At 44.3% G+C, this 27159-nt stretch overlaps 1 protein-coding gene across 1 annotated transcript; it reads right to left on the reverse strand.

The window, feature by feature from the left end:
• Window positions 1-158: 158 nt before the first annotated feature.
• On the reverse strand, window positions 159-27159 carry LOC311125973 (RNA binding protein fox-1 homolog 3-like; the record flags this gene model as incomplete). The annotated part of the gene is made up of 4 exons (XM_084199997.1): window positions 26905-27159; window positions 14549-14695; window positions 4364-4417; window positions 159-251 (listed from the first exon to the last, which is right to left on the reverse strand). Coding segments are annotated over exons 1-4 (519 nt in total), but the record flags the coding sequence as incomplete, so codon positions are not given.

Below are 27159 nucleotides of genomic sequence, written 5' to 3' on the forward strand. Positions count from 1 at the left end.
CATGCAGCGATCAAGGTGCAGCAGGCAGAGGGAGAGAAGGATGGTGGAGGAGGAGAGGAGAGGAGAGGGGGGTGGCAGGCAAGCATCATCAGGCAGAGGGAGAGAGAGAACGGGGGGAGGGAGGAAGGGGTGAGTTGAGGAGAGGGAAAAGAAGGCACCTCTATTTTGCGTCCCTCTACGATTGTACCATTTAGTTTCTCCCGCGCACGGTCCGCATCTGCACTCGTTTCAAATGTTACAAACCCAAAACCCTGAAATCACCAGGAACGGAGAGAAACAGGAGAGAGTGGGGAGAGAGACAGAGAGGAGAGAGAGAGGAGAGAGAGAGAGGAGATAGAGAGAGAGGAGAAGGGAGAGAGAGAGAGAGGCAGGATGAAATAAGAGAGAACGAGAGAAGGAAGAAGAAATAACAGGTACAAGGTAAGCATCTGGAAGAGGAAGAGAGGTATTCAGCAGAAGCAAGAGAAATGTGAGCAGGTTAGTGAAACTGGAGAAACACACGGTCAGAGTTGTGCTGAAGAGGAGAAGCATGAAAAATAACTAACACAGCATTCAGAAACACAACCTGATACACTTCAACTGTATGTGTGTGCGTACACACGTTTGTTTACCAGGTGAATGCACATTCACTTTTCAACAGTCTTGTGTGTGTGTTAGTGTGAGAGAGATCTTTATTCCAGAGGTTTCTGACAGTAGTCATCCTTAGAAACATTTTGTTAAGGATCAGTTGAACATACTGTAATTTAATTTGTGGAGGGAGCGAAAGCCTGCTGAGACGCACACGCACACACACACACACACTTTGTGTGGCGTTGTGGGAGAGGAGACAGGTGCTACACAATTACCATCCCCACAGCATAGCACAGCCCCACACACTGGGCCTCACACTGCAGCTTGTACAGGCGGCCCAGCTCACTCAGGCAGCCCTGAGAATACTACACAGCAAATTCTCCAGTGTAAAAAAATAAATAATTTTACACTGAAAGTGTTGAGTCTGTGGACCCATACAGACACCGGAACAGTGTTAAATTAACATGTGCTTAGTGTAAAGCTTTATTAAAATACTTCCCAGAGTGCCTTACCATTCAAGTTAACTGTAGAGTTACCACCCATGACCATGATTTCTTATTGACAGAGATGTAGCCATGGGGAGGGGTAGCCATGGGGAGGGGTGGTCTGAGATTATTATATATATTTTTTGGTCAATTGTGGGCTGGAAAAATGTTTGTCCGCGCTACAGATGGCTATATCGGTCCCTGGTCTAATACAGGACTAGGAAAGTCCCAGTGCACTACTTTTGGGAGAAATAAAATTAATGTATCAATATTTGTTATTATTATGATTTTTTCAGGCGGTGCTTCAGCACCCCACATCCTGTGGCTATGGACAGAGACATGTTTGACACATGGTTGTTTCATCCAAGTGAAATCCAAAGCTAATATTAGTGATGTTATGTTTGATACCTGAGCGCCGAAGCATGCGTCGAAATCGCTAAATAGTTTACTTCGAAGCAGTGTGAAGATGCTTGTATCACTTTATCAGAAGCAGGTGATCAACGTTTTGTCGAACAACCACCTGATTGGTGGTTTGGTATTGGTTTCGGTAAAAGACAAAAAGGCTACCCTGTGCATGCGCTACGGCGTGTGTGACGTCATCTATAATAATTTGGCTGTTCTAAATTATTTTAACCAGCAGGTGCCACTATTGTACAACGTGTTGACCAAAGCCTTGCGTAATGAACACCTTTTCAACACAATTGGCTGGAAATGCTCAATGCTTCAGGAAGCTTCATTTCCCCATCACTAGCGAATATGTTATCATAAAAAAACAGACTTACACAATATCATACGGATTTCATAATGTCTTATTTTGAGAACCTAGTTTTACCCTAATAGAGGGGCCTGAAACTCATACACATCACTTTGAACCAAAACCACACCCACAATTATCATATTACCCAGCATGCTCTATTGCAGGTCGATTTTTAAAAATTGTTTGTTTCAATATATATGTTAGTGATTAATCTTATTCTGCACAAAGATAAATAACAGACATTTTTCAAAACTAATCCAATCAGTTAGTTAGAATTTTTTACACTCGTTACTGTAATGTTTGTTCCAGTTTAAATGCCTTAGGTAGTCTCCGCACAATATTCCTGACTCTGACTCATTCTGAATGCAGATTGCAGCTGAATACAAATGCCAACTGTTGGATAGCTTAACTCTGACTGCATTACAATAGGAGTTACATATCACTTTGAAAGCCAGTGTAATGGGTTGTAAAATTAAGTTTTCCTGGATTTTACAGAACTCCTGGTTGGATGTTTCCTGGAAATGGAACCAGTATTAATGGAAAATGTCTGAATTTTGCAACCCCACTTGCAGACCTGATGTGGCCTGAGGTGTGAACTGGGGTTCAATTAAGTACTTATTGCTAAATGTACAAAGGATGACCTTACAGGGTACTACTACAGCGACAAGTGTTTGTACCCATTTAGGAACAAATCTAAACCCATTTATTCTTAGAGTGTAATACAATTGCCTGAAACTCATGGTTTACAAGCCACATCAGGTCTGCAAGTCAAATTATGCTTGGCTTGTAAGGTGATATATAATTCCTATTGAGACATCCAACTTTTATATTTTTTAAATCACCCACAACCTGTAATCAGAATGACTGCCAAGGTTGGGAAGACTAAGCTATGAGACTACCTAAAGCATCAAAACTGTAACAACAATTTCAGTAACGGGTGCACTAAGTCCAAGTAACATATTGGATTTTTTTTTGTAATTTATATTTGAGTAGCATGAGATTAATTAACTAATAAATCAATCAATGTAGATGCACAAACATAGATATTGAAACAAACAATTGTGGTTCAACATGATTTGCATGCATTTCAGGCCCCTGTATTAGGGTAAAACTAGGCCCTCAAAATAAGGCCTTATGAAATATGTATGTTATTGTGTTACATTATTATTATTATTATTATTATTATTATTATTAATAACATATTCACTTAGGATCTAACTCGGTGAAGTCCATAGGACAGAAAATGGATGAATGCACCATGTCTCTGTCACAAAAAAAGACAGTAATGGGTGGTAACTCTACAATTTACTCGAAAGGCAAGGCAATCTGGGAAATATTTGAATAAGGCTTTACACTAAGCAGTAAGTTAATTTAACACTGTGTTGATTTAGCACTCTCAGTGTAAAATAGATATATATATTTTTTTTACACTGGAGAATTTGCTATGTAGGCCTGATCCTGAAGCTCGCTCAGGAGGCCCAGGTCAGTAAGGGGGCCATCCTGTGCTAGTAGGGCCCTGTAATTAATTGCCTTGGTAGATAATGTGTGTGAACCAGACGCTTCCCACTGCGGCGTGATCCTGTATAGGGGATCCCAGCGTATACTGCCTGATGCAAATAACACACAACTAATACATTTAAAGTGGGATTTGATGGCAAAATTAATCCTTTTCACATTTTGTGGCTGCTGCAAGTTCGTCCTCTCTCTCTCACTGTCTTAGTCTACTGTGTTTTTTCCTTTTTATAATGCACAAGTAATTAGCTTACACGAAGAGAGAGAGAGAGGAGTGGGCATTCTTCAATGAGTGAAAACATATAGAATGCAATTTGAGAGAGCTTCTTACGGAAATAGATTGTTTATTCATGCTAAGGTGGGTTAATTTTATGCCAAGCAGAAGGAGAGGATTGTGGGTAGTGGAATAATACAACCTGTGGTTGCCATGGATATCTTAGATTCTTGTTCTATAATTAGATAAGTAATCAGGAATTGTTTTCCGGTTCCTTTGGGGAAAAGGGTATTTGTAATTCTCCTTCTGCATAGGTGGTGCAGAAAATACAGACTTAAAAAAAAAAAAGTACTCTCTGACAACTCTTGTTTGAGAAGTGAGTAGTACTGTACCATAGAGTGGTAAGGAGGGGAGTTGGGAAAGTCATACTGCTCAGTAAGTCAGGTTTAACACTGTCAGTATGAAGCTTACTGGACAAGCTGTATGTATGGAAACTAGGCAAGTGTCAGCATTGAGCTAAATGGCAGCGTGGTACTGTATGCCACAATGTATGGCAGGAGGGTGCATTAGGGAACGTCGCCTGAAGGCAGAGGAGCCAGAGAGAGCCAAGTAATTATTACACTGAGAAGGTAGGGACCTGAAGAGAGAGAGAGAGAGAGAGAGGAGAGAGAGAGAGAGAGAGAGAGAGAGAGAGAGAGAGAGAGAAGAGAGAGAGAGAGAGAGAGAGAGAGAGAGAGAGAGAGAGAGAGAGAGAGAGAGAGAGAGAGAGAGAGAGAGAGAGAGAGAGAGAGAGAGATGAAGTGACACTAGTTACGGAACACTTACCTTGGAGCCTCGCTCGTTAAAAATAATCTCCACGTCTAAAATCTTCCCAAATTGCTGCAGAAAGAGAGTGGGGGAGAAAAGAGTAGAGGGGAGAAAGAGACAGGAGAGAGAAAGAGAGAGAAGAGAAAATCATTAGAACATGTCACATTTGGCAGGAGTTTCGACCGGTTGGTTGCGGCATTGGCACACTCCGTTACACAGTGAACCCAAACGTAATAAAAAGCACACAGCACCATACACCTCGAACACTGCTAAAACTAGACTGCAAAGGTCAAACACTCATCCCTCTGAATTAACAAACTCCTTTCATCTACTAACAATGAGATTAATAAAAAAGCCCTTCACTTTTAAATGCTATGTTTTTTTCCCTCTCTCTCGTAATAAAAAAATACACTTATTTTTCTGCGTCACGGCTAAGGGTAGAAAGGCAGTGTAATGTGAGCCGTAGCGTTAATGAGCATTGGTGTGTAAATCTGCATACTATAGCAAAGCTCTCAGCACGCACCAGTGGTCTTAATGACAGTCATCATCTTGTTTTCTTTCTACCGCCTCTCTCTGTGTTCCCTCCTGATAAAAAGCTATATGAACCTATTTTTAGAGGCCACAAGAACCCTTTCCCAATTAAAAAGAGAGAGAGAGGAAATAGGAAATGAGCAGTGGTGGAGTGAAGGGAATAGCCCATCAAGGCTAATGATAAACCATACATTTGTTTATTATCCGGGGTGATGAATACGACGGTCGTAATTAGCTGTCATACTGGTCATCATCTCGCCTGGTCACCGGGTGGTTGCCGGGTGGATCCTCTAGGCCGTTATCTGATCACACTTCTAATGGCAGCAGTAGCAGTCTCCAACTCCCCTCCCCTCTTCTCCCCACCCTTTTCTCCCCAGTCTCCACCTCCCCTCTCCCTTCTCCCCACCCTCTTCTCCCCAGTCCCGTCTTCACCTCCCCTCTCCCTTCTCCCCACCCTCTTCTCCCCAGTCCCCAGTCTTCACCTCCCCTCTCCCTTCTCCCCACCCTTTTCTCCCCAGCCTCTACCTCCCCTCTCCCTTCTCCCCACCCTCTTCTCCCCAGTCTCCACCTCCCTTCTCCCCACCTCCCTTCTCCCCAGTCTCCACCTCCCCTCTCCCTACTCCCCACCCTCTTCTCCCCAGTCTTATGGAAATGCAGCCACAGCCTTGGTCTCTTCATAACAAGACCTTGAATCAAGTAGTTGATTTCAATAAATAAATAAACATGGCATCTAATCTGAGGTAGCGCCAGCAGAGCACTGGCAAGGTCACCGTCTCAGCGTGTTCCACCGCACCTCACACCGTACTACCTCCACCCCCTGTAAACATCAATTGCCCGATGACGCGTGAGTGGAGAAGGAGAGTCTCATTTCATACAAGCACATTTTCGTCCACATTCCCCCTCAGCGCTGCTTCACCACGATTGCCTTTAGACCTTTTCAAAAGGAGTCGAGAGAGGGCATGAGAGAGGATGCAGGAGTTGAGCAAAGCCAATTGAGAAAAGCCCATTCACACACGCTACCACCGTCCACTATCCCAAACATACTAAACTCAACAATCATCAGCCCAAAAATACATTAATTTGGATTCTAAGAGGTAAGTAGAGGGTGAAAGGAGAGGTCAGTGTATGTGGGTACATGGTGGTACATACACAGCCAATTTCACAGATAGGAGGCAACCTGTGCCCACCACATGCCTCTTTGCCCTGCCACTCACCAAGTGCCCTTTTGGGTGGTGGTATATATATATATATATACTTTTTTTGTATTACGTTTTGTCGTTGATGTTCTGAACCCATTGCCCGCAAGTCGTAGTGACTTCGTCAAGTTCGCCACCCTGTCCAATGGTTGCATATGTTTCTCTGCCCTGTACGGAGCTTGTGCGCCCGATTGCGCCTGTTTCCCAGCCTGCCCTATACTGAGATTACGCACACCCAGTCTCCAAACATGCATTGCTTGAGATGCGGTCACCGGTCAAGTGTGTGTAGCTAGCTACCTAGTTAAAATATCAACAGTACTGGGACAGCTGCATAACATTTAATTAACACTTGATTTACATCATCATCAATATTAGTTCTGATTGGCTGATACGCGCAGCAGAAAGAGGAAGAAAGACATAGAGAGAAGTGGCTGCATGTTTGACCCCTGACCTCCATCACCCTCCGACCCAACTCCATCCACTGGCGTAGCACAAACACCCGCTGCCGCCGCAAGGCCCACGAGCTTCGGGGGCCCCAAAGGTCTGTGCAACGCCCTGTACATACGGACAACAGAGAGGGGAGTAGTGCTGTAGCACCGATCTGCAGGAGGAGAGAAGTGAAGAGCCCTATGCCGGTTTGTGGCCTGCCAGCCATCTAACTGCAGATAGTCTCCACTAAGACTGAGTGGAAATAAGAAAAACCACACGGGCCTCCCGAGTGGCGCAGCGGTCTAAGGCACTGCATCACAGTGCTTGAGGCGTCACTACAGACCTGGGTTCGATCCCGGGCTGTGTCACAACCAGCCGTGACAGGGAGTCCCATAGGGCGGTGTGTAATTAGCACAGCGTTGTCCGGGTTAGGGGAGGATTTGGTGTGGGGGCTTTACTTGACTCATCGTGCTCTAGCGACTACTTGTGATGGGCTGGGTGCCTGCAGGCTGACGTCAGTTGAACAGTGTTTCGGCTGTCTTCCGGGTTAAGCGGGCGGGTGTTACGAAGCGTGGTTTGGCGGGTCGTGTTTCGGAGGACGCATGACTCGACCTTTACCTCTTCCAAGCCTGTTGGGGAGTTGCAGCGATGAGACAAGATATCACAAAATTGGGGGTGAAAAAAAGAAGAAAAACATGGCCCAGTGAACAACTGATTTGTATGTCTCCCTCACTTCCATATCCCTCTCCTTTCTTTCTCAAAAGGACAAAAACACATAATTGGTGGTCCGCTTTGTGTGTGCGAGAGGCGTTTTAACTGGGCTTAAACATTCAAACTGGCAAGTGGGCAGGCTGCGGGATCATTAGAGACACAGCAGAATGAAAGAAAACCTCCACTCTTCCTAATGACTGGGATGAAAGCAACGGTTAATTGTTGTCTACAATGGCCACATTATTTCATTCTAAGTAATTACCCTGTCAGACAAAAGGAGGGACGGAGAGAGAGAGGCCAAGAGGCTGTTTATCACGTTGCATGGACACAGGCACACACGCATGGATGCACGCACACACACACACAGCCTTGTCCCGCCTCACTCAGCAGAAGCGCAAGCTCAATGGAATTGATCACCTGGATGGTGGAAGAGAGACAGATGGAGAGAGAGAGAGGTGTGTGCTCTAGCATGTTAACTCAAATCAAAGACAGTCCCGTCTTCCCCTATATAAAGTTTGTCCGGTCGCCATCTCTTTCTTCAGGCAAGAACTCTCCTCCACCTCCTCCTCTCTCTATTACGCCTTCTCCATCACTTTCTTCAGGCAGGCACTCTCCAACTCCACACAGCAAATTATCCAGGGTCGACTCAAAACTGACAGTGTTAAATGTAACACTGGGCCAATGTGTATATAGGTCCACACTTTTCAGTGTTAAATTAACACAATGTGCTTAGTGCTGTTATATAGTGTTACGCAATAACACCTCCTTTAGTATTTCTAAGAATAGGAAGCGTATATAGTCTACACCAATGCTGTTATGCATTAAAACCTACGCCAAGAGGTCAGTATTTATTGATGAGATCCCTTGAAGATTTACAGATATGACAATATTATTTGCACCTGTTTAGTATCACATTCTCTTACGTAAGCACTTTTTCAAAGACTTCTGAATATGTCCAAACATAACCATAGACCAGTTAAACTGGTACAACACTTCCACTCAGGGGTGGCCAAAAATAACTAACTGAAAGCCAAGCCCCCACTAAGCCACGCCTTCAATATAATATCCCAGTGTGCCTTGCCTTTTCGAGTGAATCGTAGAGTTACCACCCATGACTGTAATTGCTAATGACAGAGACATGTTTGTTCAATTCATTAGTTTTCAGTCCCGTCACCTTTCCAAATCAGTTATTAAGTGAATCTTATCATTCAAATGAAACGCCCCAAGACAATACATATCTCATAAGGCCTTCTTTTTTTTTTAAGCCTAGTACAGTGGCCTGAAAGTCCTTGTTTACAGGTCATATTATGCTGGCTTGTAAAGTGATGTACAATTCCTATTGAAATCTAGCCAGAGTTAGGATATCCAACAGCTGGAATTTTCATTCGCCCACAACCTGCATTTGGGGCGGCAGGTAGCTTAGTGGTTAAGAGCGTTGTGCCAGTAACCGAAAGGTCGCTGGTTCTAATCCCCGAGCCGACTAGGTGAAAAATCTGTCGTTGTGCCCTTGAGCAAGGCACTTAACCCTAATTGCTCCTGTAAGTCGCTCTGGATAAGAGCGTCTGCTAAATGACTAAAATGTAAATGTAAATGTAGAATGACTGTTAGGGTCATTAACATTGAAAAAGGAGACTACCTAAACCATTTAAACTGGAACAACCACTTCAGCAGCGGGTGGAATAAATCTTACTAACTGGATTAGTTCAGAAAAATGTGTTCATAAAAATGCATGTTATTTATCTTTGTGTAGCAAAATATTAATCAAAACACATATAATATAAACAATCCTTAAACATTTACCTGCAGTAGAGCATGCTGGGAAATATGATAATGACGGGTGTGGTTTTGATGGGACTGCTTTACTCTCCACAGTGTAAAACAATAACTCTGGTTATTAACACTAACACTCGGGTTATTCTACACCAATGAGTGTTAATGTAACACTTACAGAGTTAATTTAACACCTGAGTCAACACTAGAAATGTTAGAAAAATCATCCTCCTTTCTCCATCACTGGTTCTCCATCACTTTATTCAGGCACGCACAGCAGCACTTTCCTCCTCCACTTCCTTCACCTCCTCTCTTCCTCCTCAATTCACATTCATCCGTTCTCTCACAGATGTTGCTCGACTCAGTCTCCTCCATTAGTTCAGATTAAAGCTGTTTTCCTTGCGAGGAGCAGTAAATCAAACACACACTGCAGCGTGATGGTGCTCCTCATATACTATGACTGGTTAGCTTCGTAGCATCCTCCTCTCATAGTGAATGACTTGTTTAGCCCAACACTCTGTAGAAGCTAATGATGCTAACGATGGTAACAGTTTATACCTGTGCTAATGGGCCTGGGGTGCAGATTAAATGCAGTGTAAACAAAGTGATTTTTCTGTGTGTGTGTTTGTGTGTGTGTGAGAGAGAGAGCAAGAGAGAGAGAAAAAGAGAGGGAACTACTCCTTAACAGGCAATAATAAAGTATTCTTCCTCCTAAATAAACACTGTAGTAAATGTACTTTCATCAGGCCACTAATGAATTGGCAGCATGGGGAGACTGCAATAGAAGCTATGGGTTTAGCTGTCCTATCTATCCCCCTCTGATACCATTACTGCACACATGTTCATCTCTACACTGATTTGTTATTGTAAATTACATGGAGGAATTATAATTACACACAATCTCAAAGGCCAAATGGTGGAACATCCAAGGGACCAGGATGGAATGGAGCCTTATGGAATAAAATGGCTAATCAGAACGTAAGAAGCTTCCGACTGACATGATTCCCTGTTCTGTTTGGAATGCTTCTGCAGCATGATGCAAAGATGGGGGTTCTCCCTGGAAGTCTGGGGCTTCTAAAAGAGGTGATTAGGCAGAGGAAGGAAGGTATCATTAAAAGTCCATTAGAGGACCGTTGATGTACGCCTCGTACACAGAGAGAGAGAGAGAGAAACGCACACACACACACACACACACACACACACACACACACACACACACACACACACACACACACACACACACACACACACACACACACACACACACACACACACACACACACACACACACACACACACACACACACACACACACACACACACACTGCTGAGGTGGGCCAAAGGTTTGTGTGTCGGGGGGAGCATGCACACGGTACAGTAATGACTAATTTAGGACCCTACCTCTGGGAGTGGGACAGGAAGAACCCTCTTGCGGCTGGCTCTCTAAGTGTCTAGTTATTAATTAAACATAGCGATGCCACTGGGGACAGTACATTAGCCTGTTTCTCTCAGTGTGGTGCAAAATGAACAGGCTCCTGAAGCGACTGGGGCATTGCTAGGGTCTAGTGGGAAGCCATCCTGGCTCCCTGTGTCATGCAGTGTTCATGTGCTCCTTGGAAATCGGAAGAACTGACAATGGGGAGAATTGGGGGTAAAACCCCCGCTAAGACTACATATCTGAAGGCCAGGTGCCTGGTGTTTTGGAATATGGAATCTCATATTTCAGATCATTCCGAGATATGAAAGCAGCACCCGAACTTCCAGAGTTTCCCAGTTGGATAGCTTCAGAGTTTCTGATCTTCTGAGAGAGCTATCAAACACTTTAATACTAAAGGAGGCCTCAATGCATGTAGGCAAGTCTCAACCCCTTGCTGATATATCCAAGGTATTAAGCTTTGGTTTCATCCCAAATGGCATCCTAATAGGGTGCCATTTGGGATGCAGACGTTGAGATAAGAGATCTCTGACACGCCATTGAGAGAATGAGAGAATTGAATCAGTGAAGTGGGGCTTTGAATCCCAATTATCACTCTACCATTAAGCCCTCATACTCATCGCTGTACTTTCCTCCTAAATGTGTTTTTCTAATTATGAATTAAACTCAAATAAGTTTGTGTATTGATCCCCTGCTATTTTATTATTTCTATATATTCCCTCTTTTTGTGTCCTTGTCAGAGATGGGCAAAATGTTTCTTGTTATGTATCTTGTTACAAATACAAGATACTCTAAAGACTAATGCATAAAAAAAACTTTGCAAAGCGTTGTAGTTTGATAAAATCCTGGTACGTTGAGGTATTTTACACGCCTTCACTAAAACAACATTCTCAGTAACGGTAACATTTTAATTGTTTTTACTTGCTATTACTGTGATATATGGTTGTTTATCTAGCTTAGTTGAATGCACTGACTTTAAGTTGCTCTGGATAAGAGTGTCTGCTAAATGATCAAAGTGTAAACGTAAATGTAAAAATGAACAATTGCAAAGCACACTGGGTGTTATTATTGGCCTTGTTTTGGGGGTGGAGCTCATTATATGAATGACTCTATTCAATCTGAATCAGATTCCGCTAAATAAATGTTTAAGTAATTTCCTATTTAGGCAACATATGCAGAGTTTACCTTGAATGCAGTCTCCGCTAAAGCGAGAAAATTGCCTGTAAAGCTGAACCGCGATGCGGATTGAATAGAGCCCTAATACTCAGCATGCTTTGCAAGTGTTCATTTTTACATTTACATTGACATTTTGGTAAGTTAGCACACCATAGTGCTAGCAGACTTCTGATACCAATGCAGGGTGAGAGGGGGCCACAAAATTGTGAACCGCTATATATTTATTTTTAATTTTTATAGAATTTATATTTTATTTATTTTTGAAAATACAAATTATAGGTCTCGAAAGTATCTTGTTACCAAATACATTGGATGTAGTTCAGGCCGGTGAAATACAAATGACAAATTACTCAAAAGTAACAGAAATACTGTTGTAGAAGCACCTGACCACACAGCTGAGTTATTAATCTATATTATTATTATTTCTGTCCAGTTTCTGATAAGGACCTAAATTGTCACAATAAGGACCATTAAAAAGAAGCCACTGAGAAAACACTTGATTGTTGCATTATTCCCTTGGTTTTAACGTCCTTGTGTGGCTTTATAACAATGCCTTATCATTGCCTTCACTTTTTCTATAATATCCCAATATCCCCCTTTTGCTATAATGGAAGGAAATTCCATTTGCTATAATGCCTGGCTATTGCCTTTGTTTGCATTGTGGCGGTGCTCAAGCGGAGTCGTAATGGCAGATTGAGCCAGTCTCTCATTGCAGCATTTACAGGCAATGGGAGAGGGCGGTACTAGAGCCCATTGTGGGGATGGCAGAACCCTGATGGAATCTGGTCTGCAGCACTTCAGTCCTGCCCACAATGATTAATCCTTGAAACTGGACCATCGACAAAGAGGTGTGTGTGTGTGTGTGTGTGTGTGTGTGTGTGTGTGTGTGTGCGTGCGTAAACTCTGACAAGCTTCTACATTCCCTTCGTATCCTATCCCACCAGCCTAGAGACAATCGAACAACCACAACTAACCAACCAAACGGCTTAACTGCCTTGTCTGCAACTGTAGTATTGAAACAAAGAACCAAAGTGGTTAGTTAACTTTTCAAGACTAAACTTGCCTGGGAAACCTAAAGTGGACAGTTTGAGTTTCTCAGTTTCTAAAGTGCAAGAAAAAGGGCTAAACATGTGACTTTGTTTTGATGGACCAACTTTTCTAGCCCAGTCCTCCTGACACCAAGTCTTCAGGGCCTATGTCAGTGCGACCCACTGTTAACAGGGTTAGACGCGCTCTGAGCATCGCTGATTGTAGTGAGTGCTACCAGATTTTCTGTCTCTTCTAATCCTTCTCTCCTCTCTCAGTGTCTCTGGTTAATTGTGGTGCAGAGCTCAGTGCCTTGGAGACTTCACTAAGTGACTGGGGAGTGTTACTGGAGAGTTAGGAGTCCCAGGCCTTCACACATACACAAGCACGCACGCAACAGATGTTCCACTCCATTTGAGAAGCCAGGGGACCAGGGGAGAAATCTCCAGCCTCCTATTATTTAAAAAGTTAGTGTCGAGTGTAGTGTGTATATATGGGCTGCCACCAGTAAACACTGTACTGTAAAGACTGGTTTGGTTTTAACAAGCTATAGAGCAACAAACACTTTGGGGGGATTTCCATGATACAATGTTTCTATTTCTGGGCCATTAGGGAACGGTCTGTCAGTGGGTCTCTCCTCTCTCTTTCACTCTCTCTCACTCTCTCCCTCCTGCATGGCCTGTTGTTTGTTTGTTTCTGTCCTCTCTCGCTCTGTCATTCTTTATTGTTCTAGCCCCTGGTGTTCTCTGTCTTTCTTTTTCTTTGCTTTCTGTTTCTTGTGCTCATCATACATGCACAAAGTATGTGGCAGGGAGAAGAAGCTAGCTGACTTTGTGCTCTACGGTCATACTGCATGCCTGTGGGGACCTCTTGGTCACTTTGTTGGAATAAGAAGCAGTCGCTTCAGAAACAACATGACAGACTTGCACTAGTTGCTACTCCAACTACATAGGAGTAGATACAAGTTGATGTTTGGGTTGTAAGGCCAGAGGCAAGAAATGCAGCTCAAGACTGGAAGTGTCGGAAATCTTTAGAACTATGTTCCTCCAGGAACAAAAAATTATTAAGTAAGTAAGAAGAAGTTGCCACTAACAATACAGGGTCAGATATTTCCTTCTCAGATATTTATTAATCCTTTTTCAAAGCCTTTCACGAAGCAGAAAATAAAATAGAAATATTCTAGAATCATTCTGTAATTCTAAAACAGTCCTGTGAATGAACCGTGTTATGCTCTGGGAACCGTTACAACAGTCTTGGGAATTTAAACATGTCTTGTGACATGTCCTCTCTCTCCAAGAAACAGTTAAGAACGATGGCCCTGTAACGGTCCAGGAGATGAAAGATTCATATTTGTCTCTAATTTGAGGAGGAGAGGGTATGTGGAGGTTAGGACGTGAATCATTTAGGCCTCCTCTCTAAAAGGTGTGATGGGCCAATACGTCTTTAATGGGGACGGTCTCAAAGTGGCACTTGATGTTCCTGTAGAGCTAAGAGTAGATGGGACGATTACACAACCACATGCAGAGAGATTGAGACATGGTCGGCTCAACACTGGGGTCCCAGACTGGTGTGTTCTGTTAACCATTGTCAGGTCTGTGCGTTCTGAACAGTGAGAACACACAATCTGGTATGTACACCAACATAGCCACTGTAGTAGGTCAAACCTGTGTACTGGTAAACCTTGGTATTGCATGAGTGAAATTAGGCCTTGTGATGCTTATTCAGCTTCAGGTATTTCTAATTTATCACTTGCCACATATTGTAAAGAATTTGGGGTGGTAGCCCCGATCAGGACTCAGTCCCAGGTCCGGCGACTGTCAAGCCATCACCTTACCCATTACGTCAAGAGGTCCGAACCTTTAGACGAGTCGCTAGGTGTTGGGTTAAGGTCACTACAATATATTTTGTGTGTAATAGCTAGCTACTCACCCCAAACATTTGCCTGAGGTCTGGGTCTCTGAAGCGGAAAGGGATGTTGGAGACGTGTAACCGTTTGGGTTGCTGCTTCTCTGACGAATCACACTGCTGCAGGTGGAGCTGCTGAGAGCCCTCCGTCTGCGCAACCTCATCTGCCTGCTGGAGGGAAACACAGACCACAAAAAAAAGAGTGTAAGAGGGACACGAAACCTCACTGGTCATAACTCATACTGTACACCTTGAAGCACCTTGATTGAAGCTAAAACACTTAAACATGATAATGCAATACCAACCAAAACACAGTGGTTTTTAATAATAAAGAAACATTTAATATTCAACTGCCTCTGTTCTCTAAGAGTGTGTGAATATGTCTTAGACAGCATCCCGAATGGCACCCTGTACCCTACACAGTGCACTACTTTTGACCAGAACCCTACGGCTCTGGTGAAAAGTAGTACACTATAAATGTAATAGAGTGACATTTGGGACACAGACTAAGAGTGCGTGAATATGTCTTAGTCATAGGTTAGTGTGAGGGTCGGGTTGGAGGGGTCATGTATTTGTTATTCTCGCTGCTCTCTTGGCATTTGTTTGTGGCACAGGAGATTAGGAAAGCTGTCTGGGAGGAGTGGACACAGATTTAACAACCTAAAAAGGTCTAGACTACAGTATATATTACAAATAAATTGAGAGAGAAATAAAAAGATAGAGAGAAAGATTAAGAAAGTGAGAGAGCGAAAGATGAAGAAAGTGAGAGAGAGAAAGGGATGGAAAGTGAGAGAGAGAAAGATGAAGAAAGTGTGAGAGAGAAAGGGATGGAAAGTGAGAGAGAGAAATATGAAGAAAGTGTGAGAGAGAAAGGGGTGGAAAGTGAGAGAGATGAAGAAAGTGAGAGAGAGAAAGGGATGGAAAGTGAGAGAGAGAAAGGGATGGAAAGTGAGAGAGAGAAAGGGATGGAAAGTGAGAGAGAGAAAGATGAAGAAAATGAGAGAGAGAAAGGGATGGAAAGTAAGAGAGAGAAAGGGATGGAAAGTGAGAGAGAGAAAGGGATGGAAAGTGAGAGAGAGAAAGTTGAAGAAAGTGAGAGAGAGAAAGATGAAGAAAGTGAGAGAGAGGGATAAAGACAGAAAGGAATTTCGGAGAGAAATGGTTGGGTGACATAAAGAGAGAGCAAGAGAGAGATTCATCCAGACCTCCTCTCATCCCTCAGACCCTCTGTCCATCACAGGCAGAAAGTGGCAGCGATGGGTCGCCGGGAGTGACGGCCCTTTGAGGTGTCGCTGTGACAACCTCCATTTACTTCACAGTTATCAGAGTAAGCGTGACGACGGGGATCTCTGTTACTAACACCCGGGGGACCACTCTAAACAGGCCCTGAGATAAGACAGACACACGCCTGTTGGGAAACAGAGTTCGATTGTGGGGAGGACACCAGTGGTGGCTAGTGGCACTTTAAATTGGCTCATATTAATGGCTTGAAACATAGTTTATTTGAAATGTTTTCATTCACTCCATTACAGCCATTATTATGAGCCATCCTCCCCTCACCAGCCTCCTCTGGAGGACAGTTATCTCAACTTAAGCCTACCTGAGATGAAACTACCAGGTGGGTTTATACTATCAGAAGGAAAGCCTTCTATTATCAGTAGGTAGATGTTGAATAAACTCCTTTTACTTTGTTTTTGTTCGAAATGCTCAACTCTATTCTCATATGAAGGAGCAACTAGGAAGGAGGCAGAATGAGACAGAGAGAGAAAGAGAACGAAAGGAAGGAAGAGAGAGAGAGGACAGAGAGAGAGAAACTGAGAGAGACAGATAGACAGAGAGACAGAGGGTGAGAAAGAGACAAAGCACTAGAATGAGATCGAGAGAGAGAGAGGTAGAGAGAGAGAGAGGTATAGAGATAGAGAGAGAGGTAGAGAGAGAGCGAAGTAGAGAGAGAGAGGTAGAGAGGTAGAGAGAGCGGTAGAGAGAGAAGTAGAGAGAGAGAGAGAGAGAGAGAGAGAGAGAGAGAGAGAGAGAGAGAGAGAGAGAGAGAGAGAGAGGAGAGAGAGAGAGAGAGAGAGAGGTAGAGAGATAGGGGTAGAGAGAGAGGTAGAGAGAGAGAGAAGTAGAGAGAGAGAGAGGTAAAGAGAGAGAGGTTAGAGAGAGAGAAGTAGAGAGAGAGAAGTAGAGAGAGAGCAAGGTAGAGAGAGGTAGAGAGAGAGAAGTAGAGAGAGAGAGAGGTAGAGAGAGAGAAGTAGAGAGAGAGAGAGAGGTAAAGAAAGAGAGGTAGAGAGAGAGAGAGGTAGAGAGAGAGAAGTAGAGAGAGAGAGGTAGAGAGAGAGAGGTAGAGAGAGAGAGAGAGGTAGAGCGAGACAGGTAGAGAGAGAGAAGTAGAGAGAGAGAGGTAGAGAGAGAGAGAAGTAGAGAGAGAGAGAGAGTAGAGAGAGAGAGAGAGAAGTAGAGAGAGAGAGAGGTAGAGAGAGAGAAGTAGAGAGAGAGAGAGAGGTAGAGAGAGAGAAGTAGAGAGAGAAGTAGAGAGAGAGGTAGAGAGAGAAGTAGAGAGAGAGAAGTAGAGAGAGAGAGTGAGAGAGAGAGGTAGAGAGAGAGAGGTAGAGAGAGGGAGAGAGGGAGAGCGTAGAGAGAGAGAGAGAGAGAGAGAGAGAGAGAGAGAGAGAGAGAGAGAGAGAGAGAGAGAGAGAGGTGAAGAGAGAGAGGTAGAGAGAGAGAGAGAGAGAGAGAGCGAGAGAAGAGAGAGAAGAGAGAGAGAGAGAGAGAGAGGAGAGAGAGAGAGAGAGAGAGAGAGGACGCTGGAGGAGTTCATGCACATAATTAATTAGGAAACATTCAGGAGGAGGGATGAAGAGATGAAGAGATGATGTCAGCTAAACATCTCAGGGTTTAGAGCACGATCAATGAGAGAGAAGTGCTGAAGGCAGCGCCATTCACACAGACAGGAGGAGAGAGAGAGAGAGAGAGAGAGAGAGAGGGGAGGGGGAGAGAGAAAGAGAGGAGGAGAGAGAGAGAGAGAGAGAGAGAGAGAGAGAGCGAGAGAGAGAGAGATAGAGAGAGAGAGAGAGAGAGAGAGAGAGAGAGAGAGAGAGAGAGAGAGAGAGAAGAGGAGGGAGGAAGAGAGGGAGGGGAGAGAGAGAGGGAGAAGAGAGGAAGAGGAGAAAAAAAGAGAGAGAAGGGGTACTGATTGAGCTTCTGTCTATCCCAGCGCTTGGGTTTGTGTGCGCGTGCGTGCTAAGTAGAACCATATAGGATTCTTTGGTTTGTCCCCATAGGCAGAGATTTGAATATATATGTGACGTTTCAATATTTTAGTATTTGAATTACTTTTGAGTATTTTGTCATTTGAATTACACTGGGCTGAACTATACTCCAATGTATTTTGTATTTTCTAAATACTGTAATTTGTATTTTCTAAATACAGAATACTTTTCTATACATTTTTTTTTTTATAGTGGTTCACATTTTGTGGCCCCCACCCCACTTTCACCCTGTATTGGCAACAGAAGTCTGATAGCACTATGGTGTTATAAAAGCGTCTGCTAAACTAACTAAATATAAATGTATATGTAAAAATGAACAATTGCAAATCATACTGAGTATTATTCTAATGAGCTCCGCCCCAAAACAATACACAGTGTGCTTTGCAGTTAATTTTGGTATGTTCATTTTAACATACACATTTACATTTTGGTCATTTAGCAGATGCTCTTATCCAGACTGACTTGCTCAGCTAAGGTAATTAAACAACAACATATCCCAGTCATAGCAAGTAAAACGTTTTTGTAACCGATACTGAGATTGTTGTTGTTGTTCGGGCTGGCTACTAGGAAATTTATTTTTGTATTTGAATACATCACAGTTAATTTTGATACAATGATCTTTATGGTATTTTCTATCTCTATTTTGTAATTGTATTTTGTAATTTTTGCCCATCACCGCCCACAGGGGGAACCCTTGTTGGTGCTAGGTAGAACCCTTTGCAGAGGGTTCTACCTAGAAACCCTCTAGGGTTCTTTATAGAACCCTCTGTATATGGTTATACGTAGAACCCTCTATGAAGGGTTTTACCAAGAACCATTTTATCATCTAAAGGTTCTTCTACAACCTCTATGAATGGTTCCACCAGCCGTATTAGCCTTTAAAATTTAATTATTTATGACGATACATTACATATATCATAAGGCCTTTTTTTGAGGGCTTAGCTATACCCTCACACAGTGGTGTTAGGAAATCCTGGTTACAGGCCAGAGAGATCACTCCAGATTCAATATAGAAATTTGACGTTAGGAGCAACTTCGAAATTTGACGTTTGGAGAAAACATGGAAAAAAACATCAAATTATGTAGTGAGACTGTGAGAGTTTGTTGACACAGCACCAAAACCCCACGGCCCTGTGTGTGTGTGTATGTGTGTGTATGTGTGTGTGTGTATGTGTGTCGGTGGTGAATGTTTAACAGCAAAGTGGCCGTATGTCGATCACTAGAGGCTGGCAGACACTGGAAGACCGTTAGGTCTTCCCCTAGCCATCACAACACACAGGCTCACACACACTCCCTTATCACTAAAGGCCAATTTATACCCAACAGAAATGGACCCTACGGAGCATAGTGCATAGTTGCAATGTCATTTTTCCTCACATAAGGGGCGGCTCCTTGTAATACGTGCAGGCATTCCACACCGTTTTTTTCTACCTGGAAATTGAGACCCGACATATCATTCCTTGCGAAGACTGAGGGGAATAATCAGTGAGTTTTAAAACTCTATCTTTTCCAGTATCCCTTCTGGTATAAACATGAAAACAATGTGGGACGTGCTGCTACTTCGCTGCTACTACTTCCTTTTTTTGTGCTTTTATTTTGAGATTTGCTGCACATAATTATGTCTACTGTATGTCTTTGTCCAGGTTGGAGGAGCGTCTGTGCGAGCTGGTGAGACAATATGAGCACCTCTACAACCCTTTGATGCAGTTGTATTTGGACAAGCAAGCAAAGACAACAGCTGGAGGTAGATATCAAGATATTTGAACACCGATACTGATATCAAAGGAACATGGAGAAAGTGAGTCCCGCCAATTGTCTGACAACTGCATTGGGGTTTGTGAGTACCTATTTTTTTTTTTTACATTTTACCAGATACGGTATGTACTCTTGTCATGCAGCCAAGTCCTTTTGTACAGTGTGTGTGTTTGCGAGACTGAAAATATTTGGCATGGGTCCTCAGATCCTCAAAAAGTTATACAGCTGCACCATCAAGAGCATCCTGACTGGTTGCATCACCGCCTGGTATGGCAACTGCTCGGCCTCCGACCGCAAGGTACTACAGAGGGTAATGCGTACGGACCAGTACATCACTGGGGCCAAGCTTCCTGCCATCCAGGACATCTATACCAGGCGGTGTCAGAGGAAGGCCTCAAAATTGCCAAAGACTCCAGCCACCCTAGTCATAGACTGTTCTCTCTGCTACCGCATGGCAAGTGGTACCGGAGCACCAAGTCTAGGTCCAAAAGGCTTCTCAACAGTTCTACCCCCAAGCCATAAGACTCCTGAACAGCTAATCATTGCTACCTGGACTATTTGCATTTATGCATAGTCACTTTAACTCTACCCACATGTACATATTACCTCAATTACCTCGACTAGCCGCTGCCCCCGCACATTGACTCTGCACCTGTACCCACTGTATATAGCCTCCCTACTGTTATTTGATTTTACTGCTGCTCTTTAGTTATTTGCTTTAAATTTTTTACTTAACACTTACAAACAAAAAATTATTTAAAAAATGCATTGTTTGTTAAGGGCTTGTAAGTAAGCATTTCACTATTCGGCGCATTTGGTAAATACAATTTGATTTGATTTGATTTGAGCTTATGTTTAGCAGACCTACAGTAGTTAGAACATGTGAAATCAGCTCCTTCTGGATGGGAGAAATTGTGCGTCGGGAAATGTTCAGTGCCTGTGATGTCATCATAATGATTATCTATTTCAAACGTCTGAAAAACACACACTGTGGTGTGTGTGTGTGCTAATTAGATTTAAATGCTTATGAAATCAGTTATTTTGAGTCAGTATTTTAACTCAAAGGAGCTCATGGAGATGTTTTAAGATTGCTTGCAATGTATTCTAATGTATTCACCATTTGCTTGTAAGGTGTTGGAGGGGATGGTGTTTTGGACAGCCCAGAGACAGAGCTGAGCCCCGAGGGCCCATCTACAGGTGGTTCATTGCCCCTTGGTTCACCATCTCCCCGGCCTGGTTCATCACCTCCCCGGCCCCTCTCCCCAGAGTCCAGGCCCTTCTCACCAACACCCAACGCACCGTCTAGGTGCACCCTTGCCCTCTGCCCTGCAAATCCATCAACCTCGCCCCATCTCCCCGACTAAGCTCCAGTGGCCGGAAGAGGAAGACAGCCGAGGATCCTTTGGACACTGACATTAAGCAGCGGGTCGATGAGTTAAAGAACGGCAGCAGGAGTTAGAGAAACAGCAGCAATGTCCAGCAAAGGCTGTCTACGACGTCATGCTATTCCTCCTGATCAATGTATCCCGTTTATCAGGGACATGATGATGTACTTTCACAGGACGATCAATCAGTGCTGTGTGTCTGCTCCGTCCGCTCTGAAATTAGACAGAGTCCTCCATCTCACCCCAAAAACTGGTGTTTTAAACACATTTGTATAGATGCTGGTTTACATGTTTCTTTAATTGCTTTTTGAAAATGATTATTATTGACGTTAGGGTGGTATGGAATTTACAAAGCAATTACAGTGGCATGCGAAAGTATTCACCCACCTTGGCATTTTTCCTATTTTGTTGCCTTACAACCTGGAATGAAAATATATTTTTGGGGGGTTTGTATCATTTGATTTACACAACATGCCTACTACTTTGAAGATGCAAAATATTTTTTATTGTGAAACAAACAAGAAATAAGACAAAAAAACAGAAAACTTGGGCGTGCATAACTATTCACCCCCCCCCCCCCCCCCCCCCCCCCCCCCCAAAGTCAATACTTTGTAGAGCCACCTTTTGCAGCAATTACAGCTGCAAGTCTCTTGGGGTATGTCTCTATAAGTTTGGCACATCTAGCCACTGGGATTTTTTCCCATTCTTCAAGGCAAAACTGCTCCAGCTCCTTCAAGTTGGATGGGTTCTGCTGGTGTACAGCAATCTTTAAGTCATACCACATATTCTCAATTGGATTGAGGTCTGGGCTATGACTAGGCCATTCCAAGACATTTAAATGTTTCCCCTTAAACCACTCGAGTGTTGCTTTAGCAGTATGCTTAGGGTCATTGTCCTGCTGGAAGGTGAACCTCCGTCCCAGTCTCAAATCTCTGAAAGACTGAAACAGGTTTCCCTCAAGAACTTCCCTGTATTTAGCGCCATCCATCATTCCTTCAATTCTGACCAGTTTCCCAGTCCCTGCCGATGAAAAACATTGTGTTCTCGGGGTGATGATAGGTGTTGGGTTTGCGCCAGACATAGCGTTTTCCTTGATGGCCAAAAAGCTCAATTTTAGTCTCATCTGACCAGAGTACCTTCTTCCATATGTTTGGGGAATCTCCCACATGCCTTTGGTGAACACCAAATGTGTTTGCGTATTTTTTTCTTTAAGCAATGGCTTTTTTCTGGCCACTCTTCAATAAGCCCAGCTCTGTGGAGTGTACGGCTTAAAGTGGTCCTATGGACAGATACTCCAATCTCCGCTGTGGAGCTTTGCAGCTCCTTCAGGGTTATCTTTGGTCTCTTTGTTGCCTCTCTGATTAATGCCCTCCTTGCCTGGTCCATGAGTTCTGGTGGGCGGCCCTCTCTTGGCAGGTTTGTTGTGGTGCCATATTCTTTCCATTTTTTAATAATGGATTTAATGGTGCTCCGTGGAATGTTCAAAGTTTCAGATATTTTTTATAACCCAACCCTGATCTGTACTTCTCCACAACTTTGTTCCTGACCTGTTTGGAGAGCTCCTTGGTCTTCATGGTGCCGCTTGCTTGGTGGTGCCCCTTGCTTAGTGGTGCTGCAGACTCTGGGGGATGAATACTTTTGCAAGGCACTGTATGTGTGGGGTACAGAGATGAGGTAGTCATTTAAAAACCATGTCAAACACTATTATTGCACACAGAGTCCATGTAACTTATTATGTGACTTGTTAAGCACATTTATACTCCTGAACTTATTTAGGCTTGCCATAACAAAGGGGTTGAATACTTATTGACTCAAGACATTTCAGCTTTTCATTTTTCATTAATTTGTAAAAATTTAGAAAAACGTAATTCCACTTTGACATTATGGGGAAAGGAACATGAAGGTAATCAATTGTGTCCTGCAACAGCTGTGTAGCCTATGCTTTGGACATAGGCCCCCATCCTCTTACTGGGATGTTAGACCACTTTTATGTGAGGCATACATTTACAATGTGTATATTGGTATAATTGTCCCATCATATGTATATTTACATGTACTGAGCGTATCTTAACTGGATATGGTCGCATCAGGTTTACCCTCAGAGGGAATGCCTTGTTTCTCGAGAAGACATATGGGCTCGGCGTTTGGGCCCCCGGCAAGCACTCTGGCTTTGGTAGCGGCAGCTGGCCTGCAATGAGTTGGGAGCCGAACTTGCTTTGTGAGAAGATTTCCGCATCTCCCTCCTGACCATATGCGCCCACGTCGATCATGGTGAAGCGGTACTTTGCATCGCAGAGTGCCATCAGGACCATTGAGAAAAAGCCCTTAGTACTCGCTGCCTGAGCTCCTGCACAAAATTGACATTTCCAACGCCGCTGAAGCAAGTAGTCAAATCTGGCAACTGACATCCGAAATAATTGAAAATGTATTTCCTCGTCAATGCTTCGCACAGGTTGGACAAGAGACATGTATTCTTCATCGTAGTGTTCAGTGGACGAACTTGCCATTTTCTCAGTCCTTTTATTCCCTTTCTCTTCCTGAGTAGTAAGGGCAGTTCAAGCGCTTGCTGTTGAAGCTCTAGCAATTGCAATTCATAGAGAGACATGTTTGCTTCTGCTTCTGTGGCTGAAAAGTACAGTCGAAAAGCATAGAATACCAGACTAGCTTTTTGTAAACAAAAAGGCATATAACACCAGATCCAGAAGTACAAATGTTGTCGCTAGCTAGAGTCAAAGAGTGCCTCGGCCGCTCTTGCTTGGTAAGCTAATCTGGCTCCCCAAGCACCCGAGTGAATATACACTACACAAGGCGGACTTCCTCTCTGGGTGGAACGCAACGACCATGTGGACAAAAGTGCACACTGCCCCCCTTGCGCATGCATGCACGTCGATCGACGGAGTGAAGCTTGTAGCCACCTTAACACTCATATCCCTCACCCTGCTCCCCCCTCTCCTCCCTTCTTTCCTCATCACCTACACTCATATCCCCCTCCCTCTCCTCCCTCTCCCCCCCACACACTAAGGAGCGATCTTCAGAGGCCTCACTTCGCACAATTTGCCTTTTAATTAGTGTAAATTGCATGTTAATTACACTGCAGCTAGAACACGCCACATCTGTTTTATAGCACACTGTTTCTCTCCCTCCCCTCCCCCCCCTCTCTCTTCCCTCCCTCGCTTCTCTCCTGTGAGGAGAAGTGGAGTTGGGAAGTAAAGTATCTCTCTCTCCCTGTCTCTTTCTCTGTCTCCCTCTCTCTCCCTGTCTCTTTCTCTGTCTCCCTCTCTCTCCCTGTCTCTTTCTCTCTCTCCCTCTCTCTCCCTGTCTCTTTCTCTGTCTCCCTATCTCTCCCTGTCTCTTTCTCTGTCTCCCTCTCTCTCCCTGTCTCTTTCTCTGTCTCCCTCTCTCTCCCTGTCTCTTTCTCTGTCTCCCTCTCTCTCCCTGTCTCTTTCTCTCTCTCCCTCTCTCTCCCTGTCTCTTTCTCTGTCTCCCTATCTCTCCCTGTCTCTTTCTCTGTCTCCCTCTCTCTCCCTGTCTCTTTCTCTGTCTCCCTCTCTCTCCCTGTCTCTTTCTCTGTCTCCCTCTCTCTCCCTGTCTCTTTCTCTGTCTCCCTCTCTCTCCATGTCTCTCTCTCTCTCTACTTCTCTCCCTCTTTCTCTCTCTCTCTCTTTCTCCTCTCCATCAGCAGAGGGAAACAATACCTCTGTTTGAATGCATCCTTTCTACCCCTAAATGACTGGATAGGTAGAAGCTATGTAATGGAACCGTTGCTAACACTATCTGATTGGGTTAGACAGAGAGACAGACAGGAATGATGGATGCCTGTTGAAAGGGTCCACACAAAACAGTGCCTATAGCTCTCCACCTCAGCTCACCACAGGCCCTTGTGCTGAACTGTGCCTTGGTTCTTCCCCAATCTCCACTGTGAGAGCTGGAGAGCACTGATGCGGCACGAGTCTGTAATGACATGAACATTATCATACACAACCAGCCCAGGCTGTCTGCCACCACCGGAACGGTGTGTGAGTGTGCCTGTGTGTGCGTGTGTGCGTCCGTGTGCAGTCTGTCAGTATGTCTGCCTGCCTGGTCTGTCTACCTGTCTGTCCGTCCACAGGGAGGAGACTCACAGAGGCGAAAACACCTACAAACATATCTACCCCATATCTCTTAGATGGTGCACGATATCCCTTCTTTCTGCCTCGTTTGCAGCCTCTCACTACAACTCCAATCTCTCTCTGTTCCCTGACTCAAAGTTCTCTCCCACGCTCTCTCTCCAACTGTAAAACACAATGGCCAAATATCTGTAAAGTGACCACTCTACTCAGAACACTGCTCCTCTATTCTGCTGCACTTACAATGTCCAAACTCTCTAAAGTGACTGTCAATTTAAAACAGTCTGACAAACGCTTACAATAGCCTCCTACTCTCCAGCTTCTATATTGCCTGTGGCAGAGCTTGACTTGGGCACGAGCTCACTGGAGCCGAGTACCGGCACCTCAAATGTTCTACTGCTTGAGCTCCTGTTCCTCTTATAGAATCCTAGCTCAAAAGTATTGTGGAGCTCCTGCACCTAAATATAAACAGTACCGGAACCCAAAATAAGTACCAGAACCTATTTTAGTCCAAGTCAAGCACTGGTCTGTGGACTAAAACAGTTGGAAGGCTCCTAAACCAGTTATGGAGAAAAGGAACAGAACATATTATGTGTGGACGGGTGACGCTAATGAAAACCGTGGATGCCCACGAGCAGTGTGTGTGTGTGAATGTGCGTGTGAGTGTGCGTGTGTGAGAGCGAGAGCAAGAGCGAAAGCGACAGAAGACCTCATTGGCGAGTTATAGCCTGTCATAAGGCTGTGCTGTAAATCAAATCAAAGTTTATTAGTCGCGAACACAGATTAGCAGATGTTAAAGCAGGTGCAGCGAAATGCTTGTGTTTCTAGCACCAGCAGTAAATGGTACAATACTGATACACAAATAATCCCAAGAAAAAAAAGCAAGAAATTAAGAAACAAGCAACGTCAGAGTCCGGAATATAAATATACCTAGAGATTATTCTACTGAGTTATTAGTGTGTGTGTGTGTGTTTGTGTGTGTGTGTGTGTGTGTGTGTGCGTGTGTGTGTGTATGTGTGTGTGTGTGTAGCTCAGTACATATAGGCCAAGTACATAAACCCTAAAGCTTGTTACTAACAGAACTCTCTTATTCTTCTCTCTCTCAACTCTTCTTTTTCTCTCTCCATCTCTCTACTCTGATTTGAAGTTGAGGCTTTTGGGGCAGAGTGAATATTTAATGTAAGGCTGTCTGAACTCTGGTCTGAAATAGAGAAAGAGAGAGGCTTCAGAAGACTGACTGGCCATGGTCAGCCCTGTCCTGACTCTCTCTCTCTCTCTCTCTCTCTCTCTCTCTCTCTCTCTCTCTCTCGCTCTCTCTCTCTCTCTCTCTCTCTCTCTCTCTCTCTCTCTCTCTCTCTCTCTCTCTGTCTCTTTCTGTCTCCCACTGTCTCTCGCTCGTTCTCTCTCTCTCCCTCTCTCTCTCTCTCTCTCTCTCTCTCTCTCTCTCTCTCTCTCTCTCTCTCTCTCTCTCTCTCTCTTCTCTCTCTCTCTCTCTCTCTCTCTCTCTCTCTCTCTCTCTCTCTCTCTCTCTCTGTCTCTCTCTCTCCCCATCACTCTCTCTCCCCATCTCTCTCTCTCTCCCTCCATTAAGCCAGTGCCTGGCAGATCTGTCCAGACAGCGGTGGGGGAAAACGAGAACTAAATTAAATTTAACGGCAATTTAAAAAGATGGCAGAGGAAGAGTGAGCCTTATCAAGGATGAAGCTTTATCCCCTTATTTCTCTTCCCTCTTTCAGCTTTCACAGACCTACTAAATCCAAAGATATTGCCTTTTTAGGGTGGAGATAGAGTGTGTGTGTGTGCACGGATGCATGTGTCTGTAGTTGCATGCACGTTTATGTGTGTGTGTGACACTCTTCACTCACCGATACTGTTGTGGCGCTGAGGGTGGGTGTGTTGTTCTCGTTGCCGGGCTGTTCGCTGTGTGTCTGTGTGGCTGCGTACAGCGTTAGGGCGTGCTCAGCCACTGCGCTCTGCCCCGTGTAGTCTGCCGGCGGGTGGGGGTGAGGAGGGTGGGGGGCGGTGTACTCTGCTGGGATGCCGTTCTGGGGGGGAGGGGGGTACTGGGCTGGTGGGTAGGGCTGGGCCATCGCTTCAGGGGGGGCTGGTGCCACTTGGTT

Source organism: Coregonus lavaretus (genome assembly GCF_964263955.1).
Source record: "Coregonus lavaretus genome assembly, contig: HAP1_SCAFFOLD_3263, whole genome shotgun sequence".
NCBI classification, from domain to species: Eukaryota; Metazoa; Chordata; class Actinopteri; order Salmoniformes; family Salmonidae; genus Coregonus; species Coregonus lavaretus.